Genomic DNA, 19,601 nt, shown 5'->3' on the forward strand with positions numbered 1-19,601 from the left:
ATGAAGAATACATCTAGTGTTCTTAAACCTACAGCAATAAAACCAAATCAGAATAGAACTCTATAGTGATTTCACAAGAGTTTGTCATATTAGATTACCTTTCCTTTTTTAATAAATGTGTTTATGTTGTCCAAAAGATCGGCAGAGTTTTTATCACTTTTAGGTAGTTCAGTAATCTCCTTGCCAATAAGTTCTCCCTTGCAGTACCCCATCATCCGCTCAAAGGCTGGATTAACATACTGCCAAAACAAAGGTACATTAGGACAATATTAAAAAAAAATTATTTAAAAACTAGTAAGTTATATATAAGTACCAAAGTGTGAAAAGCTATATGCTAAAGCCACAAGCACACATCCCTACAATTCAGTGTTTCTCATATAAAAATACTATGTAATGGTGAAACATTTTATTCAAGTAAGAGAAGGCAATATGTAATCTATCAGAAGGCACAGAAAGAGAATTAATGCAGGTTTTACCAGAAACAACATTACTGAAAACTATAATTTCAGTGAAGTTACAGAAGGAAAAGTCTTATAAATTCAGCAGGCATCAGGGTGCAGCAATCAGAAATTAAGCAGTTCATTGCACAAGACTTTCTAATGGGCAACAAAACTAAAATATTGATATAGAACAGGAACTACTGAGCCAAGATCTCTTTGGGGTCCCTCTTTTCAAATTCTATAAAACAGTTAACATTTCCCCCCCTACCTGAATGACGTGATCTTCACTGGTTATTTCTACAGCCTCCTGACAATGGTCTAATGCTGTAAAGACTGCATTACAAGCCCTGCAAGTAGCAAATGATTAGCACATTAGTTTTATTGTTAGAACATTTTGTTCACTATAAATACATGATTAAATTGTACTTATTGATAGATGAACCACAAAATAGCAGTTGTTTTGACTAGACCACGCCACAATCCTTATTATGACTTTTTCAGAACATCCAGCCTCAGACATCCCTGTTGTTAACGTGCTTTTACTGCAGATTACATTGTAAATGTGCTCATAGGTGCTGCAGCATCTTAAGAGTACGTTTGTATCTACACACATGCTCTGAACAGCAGGAATGAACAATTAGCAGTAAAATAACACACTACTATTACATCAGACAGTTCTGTGATCGTTAAAGATTGAAAGCACAAAAATCATGACAGCACATATAGACAAAGTTTCATAGTACAGCAAGTAGGTTGGCACTATCAAAGAAACTGTAATACAACACAGTTAAAGGAAGCAATTTGATCCATCTCAAAGTTCTAATAAAAAAATTACCAATTTTCCTTCTTCCAAGTAATAATGCAGTGACTTGATTTCCATACATCCTCATCTTTCAGGACCCAGATGATCTTTGTTGCCTATTATTTTCAGGGCTATCCTTGAACTAATGCAGGAAAATAAAAGCCTTCCCTTCTTGGTACAGAATTCAAATTGCTTATGTTATGACTTACACAGGATGGCATTAAAATTAATATACGCTTCTAATATTAGGGGAAAATGTATATCTCATAGAATCATGGGATGATTTGGGTTGGAAGGGACATGAAGATCATGTAGTTTCAGGACCCTGCCATGGCCCAGAAGAGTGAGAACTGGAAGAAACAACTTAGTCATACTTGCTTTGATAGACATCACTGCCTTGTCTTTGATTTGGTTGGAAGACAAACTAATTATCTTCTACATAATTCTCATTTCAGGGAGCTAAAATGCACCATGCATAAATATTCCTGTACACAGTTATTACCTAAAAGAAACCTCTTGCTTCCAGGCTGCATAGCAGGGTTTGAATTAGTACCACTGACTAGAGAATTAAGAAATACAGGACATTACTACTTCTGCTTATTGTATAAGTAACTCAAAACAAAATAGGATACACAAAGAGACATATGCAGAAACACAGACATGCAACCATGTGGATGAAGGTTTGTGGGGAAAAAGTATTTTGTACAGAAGATGACAGAAGTGTTTCTGCTCATATAATAAAAGGAGCTTGGAGTGTAATTTTGTATGTGATTTTCTAGCAATTCAAGCTGGTTTCCAAGTGTGATTTTTGTGCTGTGTGAAGGAACTAATTTGTCTCTGTGATAGATGCCTGTCTGGTACATCAGCTGCTAACAAATGTAATTACATAGACTTTCTGTAAGAAAACACACAGATATGTCTGCACTATTCAAGCCTTAGTATTTTCAATTGATCTGGCAAGCAAGCCAGCAAAATTACAAGTTTAAATGGCCCATATCCCCTTTAATTAGCACACAGATGTCCAACCAAGTTTCCAACCAGAACCAGCTATGTGGAAAAGTGGAGTCTGTGCTAGGAATGGAAAGCCACTTCTGACCACTGACATGATCTCATTTACTTCTCTCTGGGGCTGATGCTACTTTTTCATCACATTTCTCTTGTGTCTGAACACGTGACATATCCTGAGTTTAATTCCATCAATGAACTTTCTGTATTCTCTTCCCTTTCACTTTCACAAAGCTGTTTAGAAGACCCCCAGATAATCAACTAGCAGCACAGATGTGCGGTGCAGCACTCTTTTCCCCACTTAATTAAACCACACAAATGAAAAAAAAATTATACTTGAATGCCATAACCAGGATTGGCTCTGATTAGTTTTTAATGACATTTCTCTAATAAGACAGAGGTAAGGGGAAGACATTCTTGCTGAGTTTTAGAAAACAACTATTAAAATTGTGTAAACCAAAATACAATTTTTTTCCCTCGAATTCCACCGTCATTGCAGTTTGTGTGCATGAATATGCAATCACTCAAAATATAAAGTCACTTTGGTATCAGTTTGCAAAGAAATCTTAGAAAAAATCAACTTGTGAAACAGAGATACTGAAACCTGTAGAAAAGTGATAGTATTTTTGTAGATGGATCTCGAATTAATTTATGCCACAGAGAGAACAGCTCTTTCTCTGCATTTCTTTCCTATAGTTTCATATGGTTGCATTGCAAAAATATCTACACGCATGCAAAAGCACCAATATTAAATACAAAATTAGTCACATTAAGGAAAAAGTGCAATGTGGGGAAAAAGTGCAAAAGTGGGAATGAGTCCCATTTAACTTCTCGATAACATATAAAACTGTGCTCCTGGCCTGCCGAGTCTTGGCCAAGAAAGAAAATAAAAACTCAGAGCTGCATCAAGATTGCATTCAGTTCAAGCCTCCTAATATGAAAGCTCAGACACACGAGATCAAGGATCACTTTATAAAGTTTTACCGTCACTTAAATTCACAGCCCACACCTACACTGACCAAGAACACAGAAGGAAGAAATATAGAAGAGTAGTGCATTAGTTAACATACAGATGCAAGGCACACAAATGCTTAGCTGGGAAGAAGCAGAAAATAACATGATGCAATTGTTTAGACCAAGAGGTTGGCATTTGCAGTTTCTCACACCTCTACATACCGTAATTTGAACTGAGATCGCACTTCCCCATGTTCTATTTGAACCAGTTCATTGTAACAAGCAGTTACGCTGCTGTTCTCCATGAATTGCTGGAAGACAAATCAAGAGTACATGAAATAGGCTGGAATAGTTTTAAACTGTTATTTCTGTTTCTGCATCTAAAACTTTAACTTTTTAAAGAAAGCTGGCATGAGGCCAGCAAAGGCCCACAAGGGTGATAAAGCACCTCTGCTGTGAGACAGGCCAAGAGAACTGGGACTTTACAGCCTGGAAAGGAGAATGCTGAAGTGGAGAATATAACAAGGCATATAAATATCTGAAGGGAGACTGCAAGAAGACAGAGCCAGCTTCTTTCCAGTGATGCCCAGTGACAGAGGCAATTGGTACAAACAGAAACAAAGGAGTTTCAGGGAGCCTGAATATCAGGCAACACTATTTTTTTACTGTGAGGGTGACCTGGGCACAGGTTACCCAGAGAGGCTGCAGAATCTCCATCACTGGAGATCTTGAAAAACTGTGTGGCATGGTCCTAAACTTGCTTTAGGGGGCTCTACTTGAGCAGGGAGGCTGGGCAAGATATCCTCTAGAGGTCCCTTCCAACCCCAACCATACTTTCTTTTCTGGTAGAAAAAAGTTTTTGTTGTACCCTTTGTGTTGTGAATAATAAACTTTCCCTCAGGAATGAGTTTCTGGTTTTTAAGACTAAACAAATATCTAAATACAAAGCAAGTATAAAAATACTAATTCCTTTGCTGCATTTTCCCGTTTGGTTTTAGCAACCCACCAAATACTCCAAAAAACCCCCAAACACAGTCTCACACAAAACCAGTATTGCCTTGATGTTTTGTTTTGAACATCTATCCTTAATTCAGAATGGAAATGGAAAACCTTAGAGACATAAAACATACATGCTAATAAAAAAGAAAGAAAAATATATTTGGCATTTGTTTCCAAGCAAATATTGCAGCTAAAGCTCCAAAAGTGAAGCAACTTTGCTTCTCAAGTAATCTCACTGAGCTGCCACTGCGAATTCAGAAGTACACAAAGTAAGGAGCATCTGACTGCAGTGAAAAAAACTTTTACTCCAGATAGGAGAGAATGTTCTCTGTTAGGTCTAAAAGGTCTTGTGCTTGGTCCTGCTGAAATCAGAAAAATTATGTTGCTACAAAAGAAGTATGTTCTCTGAGTTCAGTTCAAGTTTATTGATCAATCACATGCGCCGATTTTAGTTATCACAGGAAATGCCCTGTGTTGTCTCTAGTTCTCACAGCACAGCTGCATGCACAGTCCAGAGGAGCATGCAAACCTCCAAAGAATAGCTTTCAAGAAATCTGTGCTTCTGTCCTGTATGAAAAACTGAGTTTTGGAGACCAGTGGCTTAATTCCAAGTTGTGAGTAAAATATAACAAAAGTAACATTAAAAACAACTGTTGGCATGGGTCTGTTCCACTCCCTAATGTTGGCACCTTGAAATATTTCTGTGACTTTCACCTCCCATGCTACAGAACACATGGGAAAACGAAAGGTACCATAAAAAGTTGGCAGAAACAAAGCAAACAATGTTGTGTTTTTGTGTACCAAACAGCCTGCTAACAAACTTCTCTACTAAAGCAGTGTAGACTGAGATTTTCAGGTTTTGGATGCTCTTTTAAGTATTCAAATACGTTTGAGCTAAATTTAAAAGAATGAGAATAACTCTCAATAATATAAAATTTATCTACTATGGCAACCTATTTTATGAAATAGACTTACTAGATTATGCTAAGGCTCTTTATAAACTAAATTTTATAGTAGTGTGTTTTACTGAAAAAATTTAAGCACTGCTGTTCAATGACAAAATTCTTGGCACAAATCTTTTGATAAGAAACCAGAACTGCAGCTTATCAAAGTGCTAGCCATGCTCTTAACTGTTGTATAGTCTTCTGCAGATCTAAAGAATCACTTTATCTAAGTTCATAGTGTTAATGTTGGTCATTCGCTGGCTGACTCAAAACTGAGAAATCAACTGGGACATGAAAATAGCAGGAAACATTTCTTTTTCTCATCTGTGCTTTTAATGTGACACAAGAAGAAGAACTGCAGATATTAGAACTATTCTGAACTTGCAGATATTAGAAGGCAGACAAAACACTTTATTTTTAAAAAGTTTCATATTTATGCACTACATTTTAATTTAAATAACATACTTCTAAATTATTTACTTCATTATAATGGGATTCCACTGTTGTTCTATGCAGAACTTAGTACAAGCCACAAGAATTATAAACTAGCAGTAATGCATTCTTCTTTTTGCTTAGCAAAAAGAATTCGTTTTAATATTAAAGACTCCTTTTATTCCAATCTAGTAAGTTTTAATAGTATCTTGTCAATGAGAATCAACATTTGTTAAAGAGGTTCAAAATACAAGACAAGGTTGTAATTCAGTAACTGCAAACATTAAGATCTCCTGTTTGCTGATTTAAATCATAGCTAAAAATCAGTCAGGACGGTAAATTGCTTATTCAAATTAGCCCATCCTAAGTAGGCCACCACTGTTAGGTTTATGAGGCTGAGAGGGAAAAAAAAAGCATAATTAATGTCCTGGATTAGCAACAGCATTAATACACAAACACAAGAGTTGTTAATGATATAGAGGGAAAATCAGATGAAATGAAATGAACTTTCTTAAGAAGAAGGAAGAAAAACCAGAAATAAGTCAGCATAAAGAAAAAAAATTATGATTTAAACAGATTGCAATTTTCCAAAAATAAATTTAATTTTTGCTGATGAGGAAGAGACTCCCTGCAAATACCACCTTTCTTTTGAAGAGGGGCATCTTTAAATCTTTGTGTGATAATGCATTTAGTCCCTACTGATAGCCATCCAAGCAAAAATAATTGCTATGTCCACCCCACAGCAAAAAATAAACTTTAACATCAGATGTATTTTAAAGTCTTGAAAATAGTTCCAATAGGCAATTATTACATTATTCAAGCCCTCTGATATATGTGGGACAGCAAAAGAGAGTAGTTAGCACAGCTGTCAGGTGCAAAAAGATTCTTTTTTCCAAGGCAGAGAGCATCACAGAGCCATGTCTCACACCAGAGTCTCCTCTGACTTTATTCAGTACTACACCTACAGTTTTAATCTAGTTTACAAAACACATTGCCCTGCATTGTGTTCAAATGAAACAGTAGACCTGAGAAGTAATAAACTTCTCTTTGAAAAATATTTCAGCGAGAGAGAGAGAGAGGGGGAGAGGGAGAGGGAGAAACCACATTAATAAAGCACTGGCATTCTTGGGCTGACCTTTCTCTTAGACTAACATTTCCAATTTTCAGAGCATTTAAGTACTTTAGAAATGCTTTGACCCCACAATACTCTTGCAGTACAGGCAAGATCTTATACCTCTATTTTTGGGAGATCATCTGAAAATAGTAATTCTGGTTCATGTTCTGCTGTATAAACAAACTTGGGCTGAATGTGAGTTGGCTCAGACACTGGACTCAGTACGAGCAAAGGAGAATGAGATTATTGCCTGGGTTAATTCCATCTCTTCTCTGATTTTCCTTACTCCAGTTAATTTTCCTAAATATGTATAGTTTAAAGAAAATACATACAGTTAATTCTAACTAATTCTTCAGATGTGCTTCTTATGCCTAAGTACACATCCTTCCTTATGAATGGCTAACTTAAAAAATGCAGCTGGTTTATTTTAGAGTAACATAACATTAATATTCAACCAAAGCCATTCACACAAATGTTGGGAGAGGGTAAGCAACCTAGATTTTCAGAGCAGAGAACTCCTGCCTTTCTGCTCTCTCCTACAAAGCCCTTTGAGGAACAGTATGAACAGTTATCTTCCCTTCTGCTTCTGGTACAGGAGCGTCTCTAACTCTGTACTGAGAAGAATTTGTGCAAACCAACATGACAGACATTACGGGGGGAAAAATCTTCACGAGCTGGACCAGCTTTGTAGTCCCTTTAGAAGAGAAATCCCAGCAGCCTGAGACACATGGAGGGTCTGGGTGACGAGTCAGCATGCTGTGATGTGTTAATCAGAGCCTCCCACCCCTGTTTCTTAGTGCAGTCATAAAACACACGCGCTACCCAGCCAGACTACAAGACTACAGACTACAGACTACAAGACTACAGACTACATGTCAGTACAGCTGCTATTCTGAAAGGACTACCTAGATCACAGAGCTTTTTGTTTCATGTGCTTCTGGAATACTCCTGAAAGGAAAACTAAATCAACTGCCACTGGTTTCTTATCAAAAAATTTCTAACAGAAGAGGATGTGTACTTTTCAATTTGAGGAAGCAGAAGTGTTTGTAATTTATGAAGCTACTATGTTTTCTATATTACATAGGCAATTTATACATACCCTATCAAAGCCTGCATCAAGAAGGGGGAGAACAGAAGTCTCTTCTTGGTCAGCAGATCTACAAAACAAAATCACACAACCACAAAATTATTCAGGTGGGAAATGACTGTTAGATCATCGAGTCCAACCTCTTAACTCAGCAGTGCTAAGCACTGAACAGCAGTGAACCACTTCTCAAGTGTCACATCCACACATCTTTTAAATACCTGCAGGGATGGTGATTCCACTGTCCTGGGTAGCCTGGGTTGCAATGCTTGCAACCCTTTCAGGGAATTTTCCTAATGCCCAATCTAAACTTCTCTTAGCACAACCTGAGGCCACTTCCTATGGTCAAATCCCTTGATACTTCGGAGAAAAAAAACGTACCCCCCCCCCCCCCCCCCGGTATGGAGAGTATATCCTCCTTTCAGGTACTTGTAGAGAGAAACAAAGTCTCCCTGAGGCTCCTTTTCTCAAGGCTAGACATCTCCAGCTCCCTCAGTCACCCCACACTCCTCAGGACTCATGCTCCAGATCCTTCACCACCTCCACTGCCTTTCTCTGGACTCATTCCAGCACCTCAACATACTTCCTGTTGTGAGGGGCCCAGAGCTGGACACAGGATTCCAGGTGTGGCCTCAGCAGGGCCCAGCACAGGGGGACAATCCCTGCCCTGGCCCTGCTGGCCACACCATTGCTGATCCAGGCCAGGATGCCATTGGCCTTCTTGGCCACCTGGACACAGCCTGGCTCATGTTCACCTGCTGCCACCAGCACCCCCAGCTCCTTTCCTGCCACTCTGCCCCAGCCTGTGGAGCTGCCTGGGGTTGCTGTGACCCAAGGGCAGGACCCAGCACTGGGCCTTGTTGAGCCTCACACCATTGGCCTCAGCCATGATCCAGCCTGCCCAGATCCCTCTGCAGAGCCTCCCTGCCCTCCAGCAGATCAGCACTCCCACCCAGCTTGGTGTCACCTGTGAACTGACTGAGGGTGCACTCAATCCCTTGTCCAGGTCATTGATACAGATATTAAGCAGGGCTGGTATATTATTTACTATAAGGCGACATAACACTTGAGGATTAGATGGCATGAATCTAACATAGTTCTCTAAACATAATGAACTCAGTGAGAAGAATTTTTCCTTAAATACATACAAAAAATCTTACTGTTACAGAAGCTGGTGCTACAGTCTTCTATTATAGGTATTTGCAGCTTCTATACAACTGGATAGTTACTCCTACAGCAAACCTGACAGATTCTCCAGAGAAATCTTGTATCTCTCTACATACACAGAAGGGGATTGCAAGACAAAGTACAAAGAAGATAAAAAAGACATTCTGTGATATCTTATGAGAAAAAATCTAAAAAAATATTATTAAGATAAAGGTATTTTCTAAGTAGTAAAATCTTGTTCAGTAGCAAATTTAATTGATTTTCAAATCTTGGTAGTAATAGTTCTCCTTCCACTCTATTTCCTAATATTCTAATTGATTTAGGAAATGAATAAGAATGGTAATGGATTCAGTAGTATGTAGGAGTTCTAACAAGGGTATTTGAAGATATTTGATAAATATATATTTAAGTAAGAATTCTTCCTAAATGCATGGGTTATGAATTACTGAATAACGGTTTATGGACAACATTCCAGTGAATTTAGCATCAGCTGGATTGAAGTTTGCTCCATCACCCAGTTCAATAAACAACAATTTGTTATTTCTCTAGTTATTTCCTTTAGAAAGTAATACACACCTTTCTAGTTTGGATTTGTATTTTCCTTTCCTCTTAGAAATAACACATATCTGTCTGGCTTTCTTACTATAAAACCCACCATGAGGTGACAGGAAAATACTAGTCAGCACTAAAGGAAAGATGTCGAACTCAAATAAAACATCAAACATCACTAGCCCATTTCAGATGAAAAATACTACATTTACTCTGTAAAATTTGCTAGTAAGATACTTTCTGTTATTAAACAACTGTTATAGACTAGGTAACTGTTCTTATAAAGTAAAATAAAAAATCTTTCACAAACTAGTAATACTTACGTGCGTGGAACCACAGCAAGTATTACAGTATGCCCTGATAGCTCTGTGGCACGAATAGACCTGAGGAAACAAAAATTTCTCAGTTACACTGAATGCTTTCTCAATATTCCTCTGAGTACCTTCACTGAGAATATAAATGAAAGTCAGGACTGAAAGACACTACTGAGGCTAGACAATACAATAGTGCACTGCCAAACCTAACTATCCCCATTTAGACAAGCCATTTTCATTTTGGCACCAGATTTCTCATTTTGCTCTATGGAAGTAAGAAGGCAAAAGCTCCAAAACCTCAGTGTACAAACATCACTTTTCAGACCCACTCTTATGACCTAGCAAAGGTTTCCCTTGTGTATTTGGCTTATCTGGGGCAGACTGCCCTGAATGCTTGAGTCGAGAAAGGTCAGTACATGCAAAGTATCTTCAACGCCCTTGACTAATTTAAACAAGAATCTCTACCCCCTCTCAGATTTACCACTGTCCTTCTAGACATTGCAAAATTTTGTTTAGAGGGTGGAAGTGCTATCAAGACATGAAAGTAAGAAAAGTGGGCATAGCAAATTACAAAAGACTACAGTTCATTAAATACTGAATAAACAAAATTTTACCATGTTGCATATTATTGAGAAATCAAAAAAGATATGACGAGCTATCAGAAGAACACTCTGTGTTTTACTGGCTAATGATAAGGTTTTTTCACTCATATTACACTGTTCTGAATAAACAATCTTTATGTTTATCTGTTGATCTTTTAGAAAAAAGACCAGCACAAATATTTGAGCATTAAAATGCCCCTTGTCATAAACATGGCAACTTTCACCTCATGGCAGACTAGAAGCACAGTATGGTGCAAATGGTATGCTTCAGCTGAAACCGTGTATTTTAGCAAAGGATCCCAATACTGAACACTTGTAATCTTAAAGCAGCTTAGGCACAACCATGTGGACTAGAAGAGTGATGCAAACTTTTGCGAAGAACTGGCAGTGCTTGACCTTGTACACAACATTCACACAAACAAACACATTCCTTTGTAGTCTGCAGCTTCAGATTTTGCTGCAGCAGTAAGCCTGGAAAGAAGCAGCACCCACAGCAGGGAATGATTTCACAACAGCTTTGGCTTATGCTCTGATAGAAACCCCATGAGTTAAAGAAAATTCTACAGTTCAGCTTTGGCACAATGTAGTTTTTATATTGTTGTAGATGTGTGCAAACCTCCTGGCCTCAGTCCCCAAACTTCCATTCCACTATAATTTTAGGTGTTCATTTTTTGTGTGTTGTTTTTATTTTTTCCCTATTTTTTGGTTTCAAATTAGGAGGTTTGGTTTCATACAACGTATTCCAAAGCTTAAGAGAAGCATAAGGTGCTTTACGTTACCTGCAGATATCTTCTGCATCAAAATACTTGGAGTTCCTGTGATCTATAACAATTATCTCCTGGTGCTTATCCAGGAAACATTCAAGTGCTGATTCCAGAGTCCAGGCAACATTGCATCTGTATCCTGCTCTGTCACAAGCCCACCAGAAACCATTGCTTTGGTTGTCTTCTTTTGCAAAGATTAGCAAAACCTGCAGAGGATGGAAAACAGCAGCACCACATTAAGCACATAAAGTAGTCTTCTGCATGGAGCAAGTCTTAACAAATGCTTCTGCCCTTTGAAAGATTTAAAGTCTGCTTTAAAAGTGGGAGGCTTGAAGCACAGGTTGTAATACAACCAATGCAGTAGTACACCTTTCTTAATGGATACCACAGTTATCAATAAATAATCAATAGTTAACAATAGTTAACTATATAAATAGTTAATGGTTTTAAACAAGGACTGTTTAAAAGTTTAGGACAAAACCACACAATGATTTTTTCCTAGCTCCTGTTCCAAATCAATCAGCAACCAACCAGAGTGTTCCAACATCATTGCCACTCTTGTCTCATCCAAGCTACACACACTTTTGATAGTAAGGAACTGTCTGAAATTCAGCTGCCTTAATTACCTCTTACATTCCCTGAAGAATGGGCAAAAAACCCCACAGTTTTATCTGTTCTTTTCTTCTTTAATCACAAAAAGTGGTGTTAACTAATATTATTTCAAAGCTGAAAAGAGTAACAGGCAAGAAGGTATGTACAGGAGGAAAAATATCCAAATGTGAGAATTTTTTACCCAATAAATTGTACCACACTGTCTCTAAGCATATAAAGTAGTTTAGACAATTTCAACTGAACACTTAAGGAACTGCTCACACAAGATCAGGTAAGAAGTGTACAGAGGTGCCACTCTGAAGATCAAGGAGATGCTGTAGGAAGTCTGTTTGCAAGCTGACATGCAGAATAGAAGCTGAAAAGAGCTGTATTTCTGTGCCTCTCATGTAAAAGAAAATGTTTTTCAGAGAGAATAAATTTTTCATCCTTGCCCCATAACACACAATTTATCAGTGTCCATTTATTAATCTAAGTCATGCAGACATTCCCCATTACAGTTGCAGGTATTTACCATAGCGACTGATTACTACCCGTGCTACCCTATGTGTCAGATGAAGAACAGGGCTAATTTAGTGCAAATATGCTGTGAAAAAGAAGGCCTCAAAAAGTCAAAAGTTTATCCACAGCTATTAAAATTGCACAAAAAGTCAGCAGCCAGAGATTAGTCATGTATAAAGCAAAATCCTGTTCATTTCACAAATAAAAGTCATCCCTGACTTTACTGAAACAACGTGCTCAATAAAAATATGCAAAATTTTGCTCCAAATGCCTGTAGGAAAGGCCAATAACCTTTATCCACCTTGCTTTATGCAGCTGTGGTGTCAGCACATGAATTTCAGCACCATCAGTCTAGAAGCTAGAAAAGGTGACAATAGCTTTCTTCTTATCTTTAGCTTCCTGGATTGTTGAATTCTAAACAATAAAAAAATCAATCATTGTTCCTGTGACAGTCAGAGTTTCATTAAACAATGGAAGAAAATTATATGCTCACCATTACTGTAAATATTAAGAAGGTAAAAGTTTCAATGTATTGGAAGGTTTTTAAATGCAGTTATCAATAAGCAGATTTGGTTTACTGACACTTAACATCCAAGGTAATTGTTGTCACTCTTTTTAATCCCTGAGGTTTTTTTTCCAGCCATCAAAAAGTTGGAAAGCAGTGATGTGGCTGAGCTGCAGATTTTCTACTTCCTGAGTGAAGTCCCTACTCTGATACAATCTTCTGTTTGGTTCCAAATGCTATTAGTTTTATTTTGTTCCTAGTTTGAAATGTTATGGAGAAAGAAAATTTGTGGGGGGCGGGGGTGGCGCGTTTTTTGATATCTTCCTTCTCTCAGCACTCCCAGTTTGGAAATAAAGGATGGCAAAATGCAGTAATTTATCATCTTTAAAATAATGGAGCTTAATTAAACCATACAATCTCTCCCTGGTAGCTGATTATCAGTGCACAAATCCTTCTGAGAATATTAATTTTAAAAGTGGTTTTAAGGTATTACTACTACACTTTCTCATTGACATTTGTATGGAGCTTACTATAAATCATCAAAACAGAATATAACTAGAAGTATACTTGAACAATGCTGTCATAGTCAAGGCAAAAATGTAATAATCCATATAAACAACATGATCAAGGAAATGCTTAAATTCAATCTGTGTTCCATGCCAAAAAAACTTCATGTAGTTTTTTTTTTTTTGTTGCATGATTTGCCAGTGTTACTGTAAAAGGATCATTTTACTCAGTGTTGCCCTAGTTTAGGAATACCATGGACTTTCTCTGTAGAGGCCTTTCCAATTTTGGTGATGCACTGAAATTTTTACTCTCTTTCTAAGTATTTGCTTGACACAACTATTGCACATCTAGTTCCAAGTTTATTATACAAATACAGAAAATGAACAGAAATTTGCTTCAAAGAGTTTGAAATACAAGAAACATCAGCTGAGGATAAACAAGCTACCAAAAGGAGAAAGAAAATTACAGCAACTTAAGAAGCTACTTAATCATTTTCAAATCATCATATCCCAGCAAGAGACTTTCAAATTGGAAAAGACATAGTATCTCTGAATAAAGTTACAGAGATACCCGTTATAATGGTATGAGGGAACAGCGAAATGCTGTGCATCATCGTGCTTCATTTGCAGCTCATGAGGGAAGATCACAGTGTCAACACTGTGAAAGAGATGATGGCAAACAAATGTCCTAAAAGGTGAGAAAGTGCAGCATTTGAATAGGAGCACACTGAAACGCTTATGAGCAAACGTTTCTGCAAGAGGATCCAACACCTTTTTTATGTGCACTAATCGTTTATAAAAACCACATCTCCAGTGTCCCCTGGAGAAAGCATATTTTTTGTGTACTTTCAGCATGGTCATTTCTGAAATCAAATCATTCTTATTTACAAGCCTTGGTACAAAGTTGAGGCAATTGTGCAGTGTGTATATGGGATGTCTGGAGGGTTGGAGCTGGCTGGTTTGCTTTGTACTCTTCCCTTTGCCTCTTAAGGCCAGGAGCACCTGGGTCACAATTCTGTACAAATGAAACCCAATTTTTACTCTGACATATATGGTCATGAAGTCCAGTGGGGAATCTATTAAATGGTTTTATGGCAGGTCACAGGCACAAGTGAGGTCACTTCTCAGACAAAAAATATGTGCCATTTTGAGGTTGCACAGGTGTCCCATAACAGCATAAAACACAGCAGAATAAAATGAAGTTTGCTAAGAAAAGCCTCAGTGGCAATTGTTTTAACAAATGGAACTTAACTTCTCAGACAATTGTAAACATGATTAATCATCCACAAATAGACATTTAAAATGTGATATTCAGTAGCTGTTTGCAATGCACAGAGAAACACATAATTGTATTGTCAAGATGGAATAAAAGATTAGCATTCATTTTTTTAATGTGGGGATCTGTGCATTACCTGCCAAATTATCTGAGGTAATGTGGCTTGTTCCACAAACACACAAGGTGGGTTTACATGAAATGTTTTACTTAACTGTAAGTAAGTTAATGTATGGCAAGATCTTTAAGGAAAATTCTTCAGTTAATGATTTTACTTAATAATTTCTGCCTAAAACAGATTATTTTCTTACACAGATTCTCAGTTGTGAAATGTAAAGACAAAATAACACCTCCATCTAAAAAGATACCAAGAAGAATGTCAATTTTTGAAAACAAGAAAAATCCAACTTTGCCTTGGGCAAATCAAATTTCTATGAAGTAATAACCTGAAAAAGCACTGAGAGTATTTGTAGTTGCTAAATATCTTCTGGATAATCTTTCTGAAGATGAACATGATCTAAAAATATTTTTCTGCGAAAAGTTACACATTTCTATGTTAAAATTCCCTGCAAAACTGAAGGTTGTTCTGCTGTTGAAGTCACTACTCCTCAGTCTTATTACAATATAAACAAGTAATTTCATCAGATTGAGTAATCATGGAGATTACATTCATAAAGCCATTCATATGGCTTCACATTCAAGACTGAATGTAAAGCCATAAAAATGTAAAGCTTTATGATGCTTTGCTTCCACACATAGATTTTTCACAGAGAGGGTGCTTGGTGACAAAATGTGTCTGTATTTTACAGAATTAACCAACTCATAAATTAATTCAGATGAATTATGTATCACTAAAACAATGTTAAAAACTAAAAGGCTATTTAATTTCCTATAATCTGAGAGTTCCAACATCCACTATAAGCTGAAAAAAATAGCACTTGGTATCTGATACTATCACAGGAATAAAATGAACAGAAAATGAAGCATATATGGATAAGAGCTGTTGTTCTTTAGCTGAATTTGAACCTGTCTTCTTGGAGGACATTTCTTGAATTGGTGGTCTGTAAAACATAGTTCTCTGTCCTGTTGTGCAAAACCCAGCAAAACTGAACATATACCTAAATTTCATTAAGCTCTCTGCTGTGGTATAGCAAAACTGAACAGGTTTTATTATCCATAGAGGCAGCTCTTTCCCTGGTTGATGCACATACACTCACACTCCTACCGGTAGGACAGAAACAAGGAATGAGGGGATGTTAGTGGAAATCTAAGGGTCTTATTTACTGAATTAATTTACTTGTAGGTCTTCTCAAGCAATCAGATACACAAAACACGCATCATCCCTCTTACGGTCCTTGTACAAGTGAAATTAAAATATTATAGTTAACTAAAGACTTTGAACCTTAACTTCTTCATCTATCAATACTGAATTGGCTCTCTTAGAAACTGAAGGAGCACCTTACCTGAATTGGGTATTGCGTCAGTCTCATGGGCCCGACTTGTACTTCTGCAGTTGAAGCCTGATAAAGAAATACAGATTTCTTTTCATTGTCATTCTTAAGAAGGCAGCATTTTACATACAAGAATTAAAGGTCAAACAGAACCATGAAAGATGCTAAAAAGCACACTGGCATATGAACACCAGCAATTTCATTACTTTGAAGTGCATCTCACATGATAATCTTTACCAAATTCCTATTTTTGTATTACTTGCCTGTAAGTTAAAAATGCTAGGGTTTTAAATAAGGAAGCAAGAAACACTTTCTTTTCCCTGTTTCCCCAACAGAGTACCTAGGTTATCTAGAAGGACTTTTTTTTTTTGCTGGAGACTAGAAAGCTATTTATCTTTGGCCAAAAGTTATTCATTAGAATGTAATACAGAACGTTTTTTAAAGGTCTTGTGAAATATTCTAAATAATAATGTTTTAGTGGGATTCATAGGGAAAGAAGTGACTTTTGAGAAAAGGGAATTTGTTTGGGTTGCAGATTGAGAGTTGTTTTCCTGAACCATAGCCTTCAGTTTTCAGGTAAAAATATCACTACCATGTGAGCCATGACATTTTCAGAAGATATGATGGCACACCATAATTTAAACCGGCTGCAAGAAAGCCAGTACATGTGGGCTGTAGCTGCTTTGTTTGTTACACTTCTTAGGAACTGGACTACGTTAATACTTTTTGTGTCTTGATACATTTCGGTACACTTCTCCTGTACACTACTGATTTGTTTCACTTCAAACCATTAGCTACAGAAGGTTGTTAAGCAACAGAACAATACATATGCCCTCACACAGGTGCACCTACTTAATGAGAAGAGTCTTTAAACCTTTACAATGTTCGTGCATATGGAGAATTAGCTGCAAGTTATCAATCTCCAAAAGGGCACACTCCTTGCTTTCATGGTCACCAGTTACCCCAGGTGCCCCAGGTGTAGATGAGTTAAAGCAATCACCCTGCAAGACATGTAATCTGACCAAAACCCTAATTGTAGGCAGATTCCCAAGGCCATTCCCTGGCACATAGGAATGCTGGAGCCTTACTTCTGTGGCATTTTTCTCTGTGGTGCTCATTAGTCTTGAGCCTTTTATACAGGCAATACTTAATCCTTTAAAAATGTATTTTTCAAATGAATGTGTACAAACATTTAAAACAGATGAAGTTCCCGGTATTCTACTCTTTTCTTTTAGAGAATACAATGCAGCGTTAAGCATTAACAGCCTGGCCTGCACGTGAGACAATGGCATTATGTATAGCTTCAACTGACACGTTGGACTTTCATGCACCAGTGCGCATCGATTCTTCTCAGCTCAACAACCTACGTCAGAAGGTGGTAACGGGCAGGACTCCAAAAGATTAAACTACAAAGCCTGCCACTGTTTTCCAAAGCAAAAACTGCCCCCAATATAAATGTAGTTAACCTCTCCTTTTCTCACAGAAAAGCTTCACTTCCCACTACAGCTCCTGCTGTAGCTGAATGTAGCTTAGTTCCAGTAAGCATATCTGAACAGAAATGGAAGTTAGCACCCATCATCAACCATGAGTTAAGAGTAAGTTAAAGAAACAGCTCTCTGAAAGCTCACAGCTCCTATTCCCCCGAACCTAAAGAGGAAAACAGCACATTCAAACTCCAATGATACTCAATAGGAAACTCTTAAATAAATATTTTATTATCATACACTTTGATTAAAAAAAAGTCTCAAAGTGATCTCATTAGACAAATCTGTAAGACTACACAACAGGCTTCAGTCAGTCTCAGAGCAAAAGCATGTTTTTGAAAATACATAGCTCAAACTGTCTCAGAAGGTGTGGATCAAAAGCATTCTTCAACAAAAGAAGTCACCAGTACAAAAGAAGAATACAGACACATCCATGTATGTTGGGACAGAGATATTTATTTTATTCTCTATTTACTAATGCCAGGGAAATATCAGGGAACTCACATTATAAATGAATGCCTTCCACTTTATACTGCTTCTGAAGATATTCAGAGTTAGTCACTCTGTATTGTCAAAAATGGAATAACTGTGTCCAAGACACAGATCAATGCAGGCAAGTCTATCAAGTCCTTTACAGATATTACTTTATATAGATTAGCCACTTTTCTTATCCTGTTTACTTTAAAACAACAGCAACAAAATAATCCACTCGCTCAGACTCTGACTCAGAGTTTTTCTCCCGGCTGTTTCTGTGTCAGCCTCATGAATGAATAGAAAACACTTGAATAGAAGGACAAAAAAATCAGGGTCTTTATCTTCCTCCCTTCCTTCCAGATTCAGGGTGCTCTTGCCTTTCCTAATAGCAGGAAAGTTAGGTGAAAATTAGAAAATCAGAGACTCCTGATGTAGGTGAACATGTCCCTGTACTGCTCAGTGCAGACTTGATGGGGTCAGAACCATGGAGGGATGCAGAATAGGTGCTGTTCTACCTGAAAGATTGCTATGTATTGTCTTTGAGTTCCTAAGATGCTCAACTTCATTACTTATACAATGCACAGAAACAGATGGAACAAATTAAGGTTGGTAATGAACCTGAATATGGGAAGGATAAATAAACCTTCTCATTAGATATAGCAAAAAATATGTCTGACATCCTCCTTTCTGGTCCTTAAGTTCTGAGTCTTGTTTCACAACCTGAATCAGACCCTTGGATTTATATGCCCAAACTGCTGTAGGTATAGGTGACTGACTCACTTTCCTCTGTCAAACTCAGCTAAAGGAGGCAGCAAAAATAAAGACGTGTGCCTGGCCTTCAGAACAAATGCCCTACAGAACTCTCACTTGCCTGAAGGAGCTAATTCCACATCTTCTGAACTCCCAGAAGAATCTGACCATGTGGACATTGCGTATTACTGATACCATGACCATACCTCTGTCCATTTCCTCACTTAAGTGAATAGCACATTACTGATGATTTCCAATTTAAATAAAGCTCTCATTATTTGACTGACTGCCAGGAAGGACTGCTAATAGATCTGCAACCTAAATCAATTAGTGTAGTAGCTCATAACAGACTTTTCTGGTAAAACATGCAGAGACAAGCCTGATTCCAAAGAGGCCAATGAGAAACCCCTAATTTCAGTGAACAGAGGAACAGACACTGTATTGAAAGCAAAGAAATAACCACCGAGAAATAATAAAAGCATAAAACCCGTGATAAAAGAAGTTTAACATTTTTAACTGCCCAATATTATTTTCAGTATCATTGTAATCTCCTTAGCATTCTCCCCAGGAATCAGCTATGAAACAAATAATTAGACAAAGTCAATAGCACTTTCTTAGCTCTTATGCTTTTGTTCAAACCAGTGATCACCAAATAGCTTACTATCATAGCAGCATCATTAAGCAAAATGCATTACTACTTCATTGAATTTTCACCTTTCTAAGTCACCAGTACAAAAGTCTTTACCACAGTATGGCTGCAGCCCATGCAGTTTATGAATCATCAATAATTACCAACACACCACTGTAATTAGTACAGACTAATTAGTACAACAAAACCTTCTTGCATAATTCTGTGCTGCTTCAGAGCAACAATAGCA

The 19,601-nt window shown here is 37.4% G+C and overlaps 1 protein-coding gene across 5 annotated transcripts in view; it reads right to left on the bottom strand.

Annotated features, from left to right (window-relative positions):
* PDE8B (phosphodiesterase 8B) overlaps nt 1-19,601 on the bottom strand; it is an 86,595-nt gene that overhangs the window by 24,898 nt on the left and 42,096 nt on the right. For all 5 annotated transcript variants that reach the window (XM_063180128.1, XM_063180127.1, XM_063180126.1 and 2 more), the window contains exons 2-8: nt 16,028-16,084; nt 11,186-11,376; nt 9,814-9,873; nt 7,790-7,847; nt 3,424-3,512; nt 709-787; nt 99-239 (exon numbers count right to left, since the gene is read on the bottom strand). In XM_063180128.1, coding sequence (XP_063036198.1) covers nt 99-239; nt 709-787; nt 3,424-3,512; nt 7,790-7,847; nt 9,814-9,873; nt 11,186-11,376; nt 16,028-16,084 — 675 coding nt within the window. The remainder of the gene's footprint in view (nt 1-98; nt 240-708; nt 788-3,423; nt 3,513-7,789; nt 7,848-9,813; nt 9,874-11,185; nt 11,377-16,027; nt 16,085-19,601) is intronic.

Source organism: Melospiza melodia, chromosome Z (genome assembly GCF_035770615.1).
Source record: "Melospiza melodia melodia isolate bMelMel2 chromosome Z, bMelMel2.pri, whole genome shotgun sequence".
In the NCBI taxonomy this organism is placed as follows: Eukaryota; Metazoa; Chordata; class Aves; order Passeriformes; family Passerellidae; genus Melospiza; species Melospiza melodia.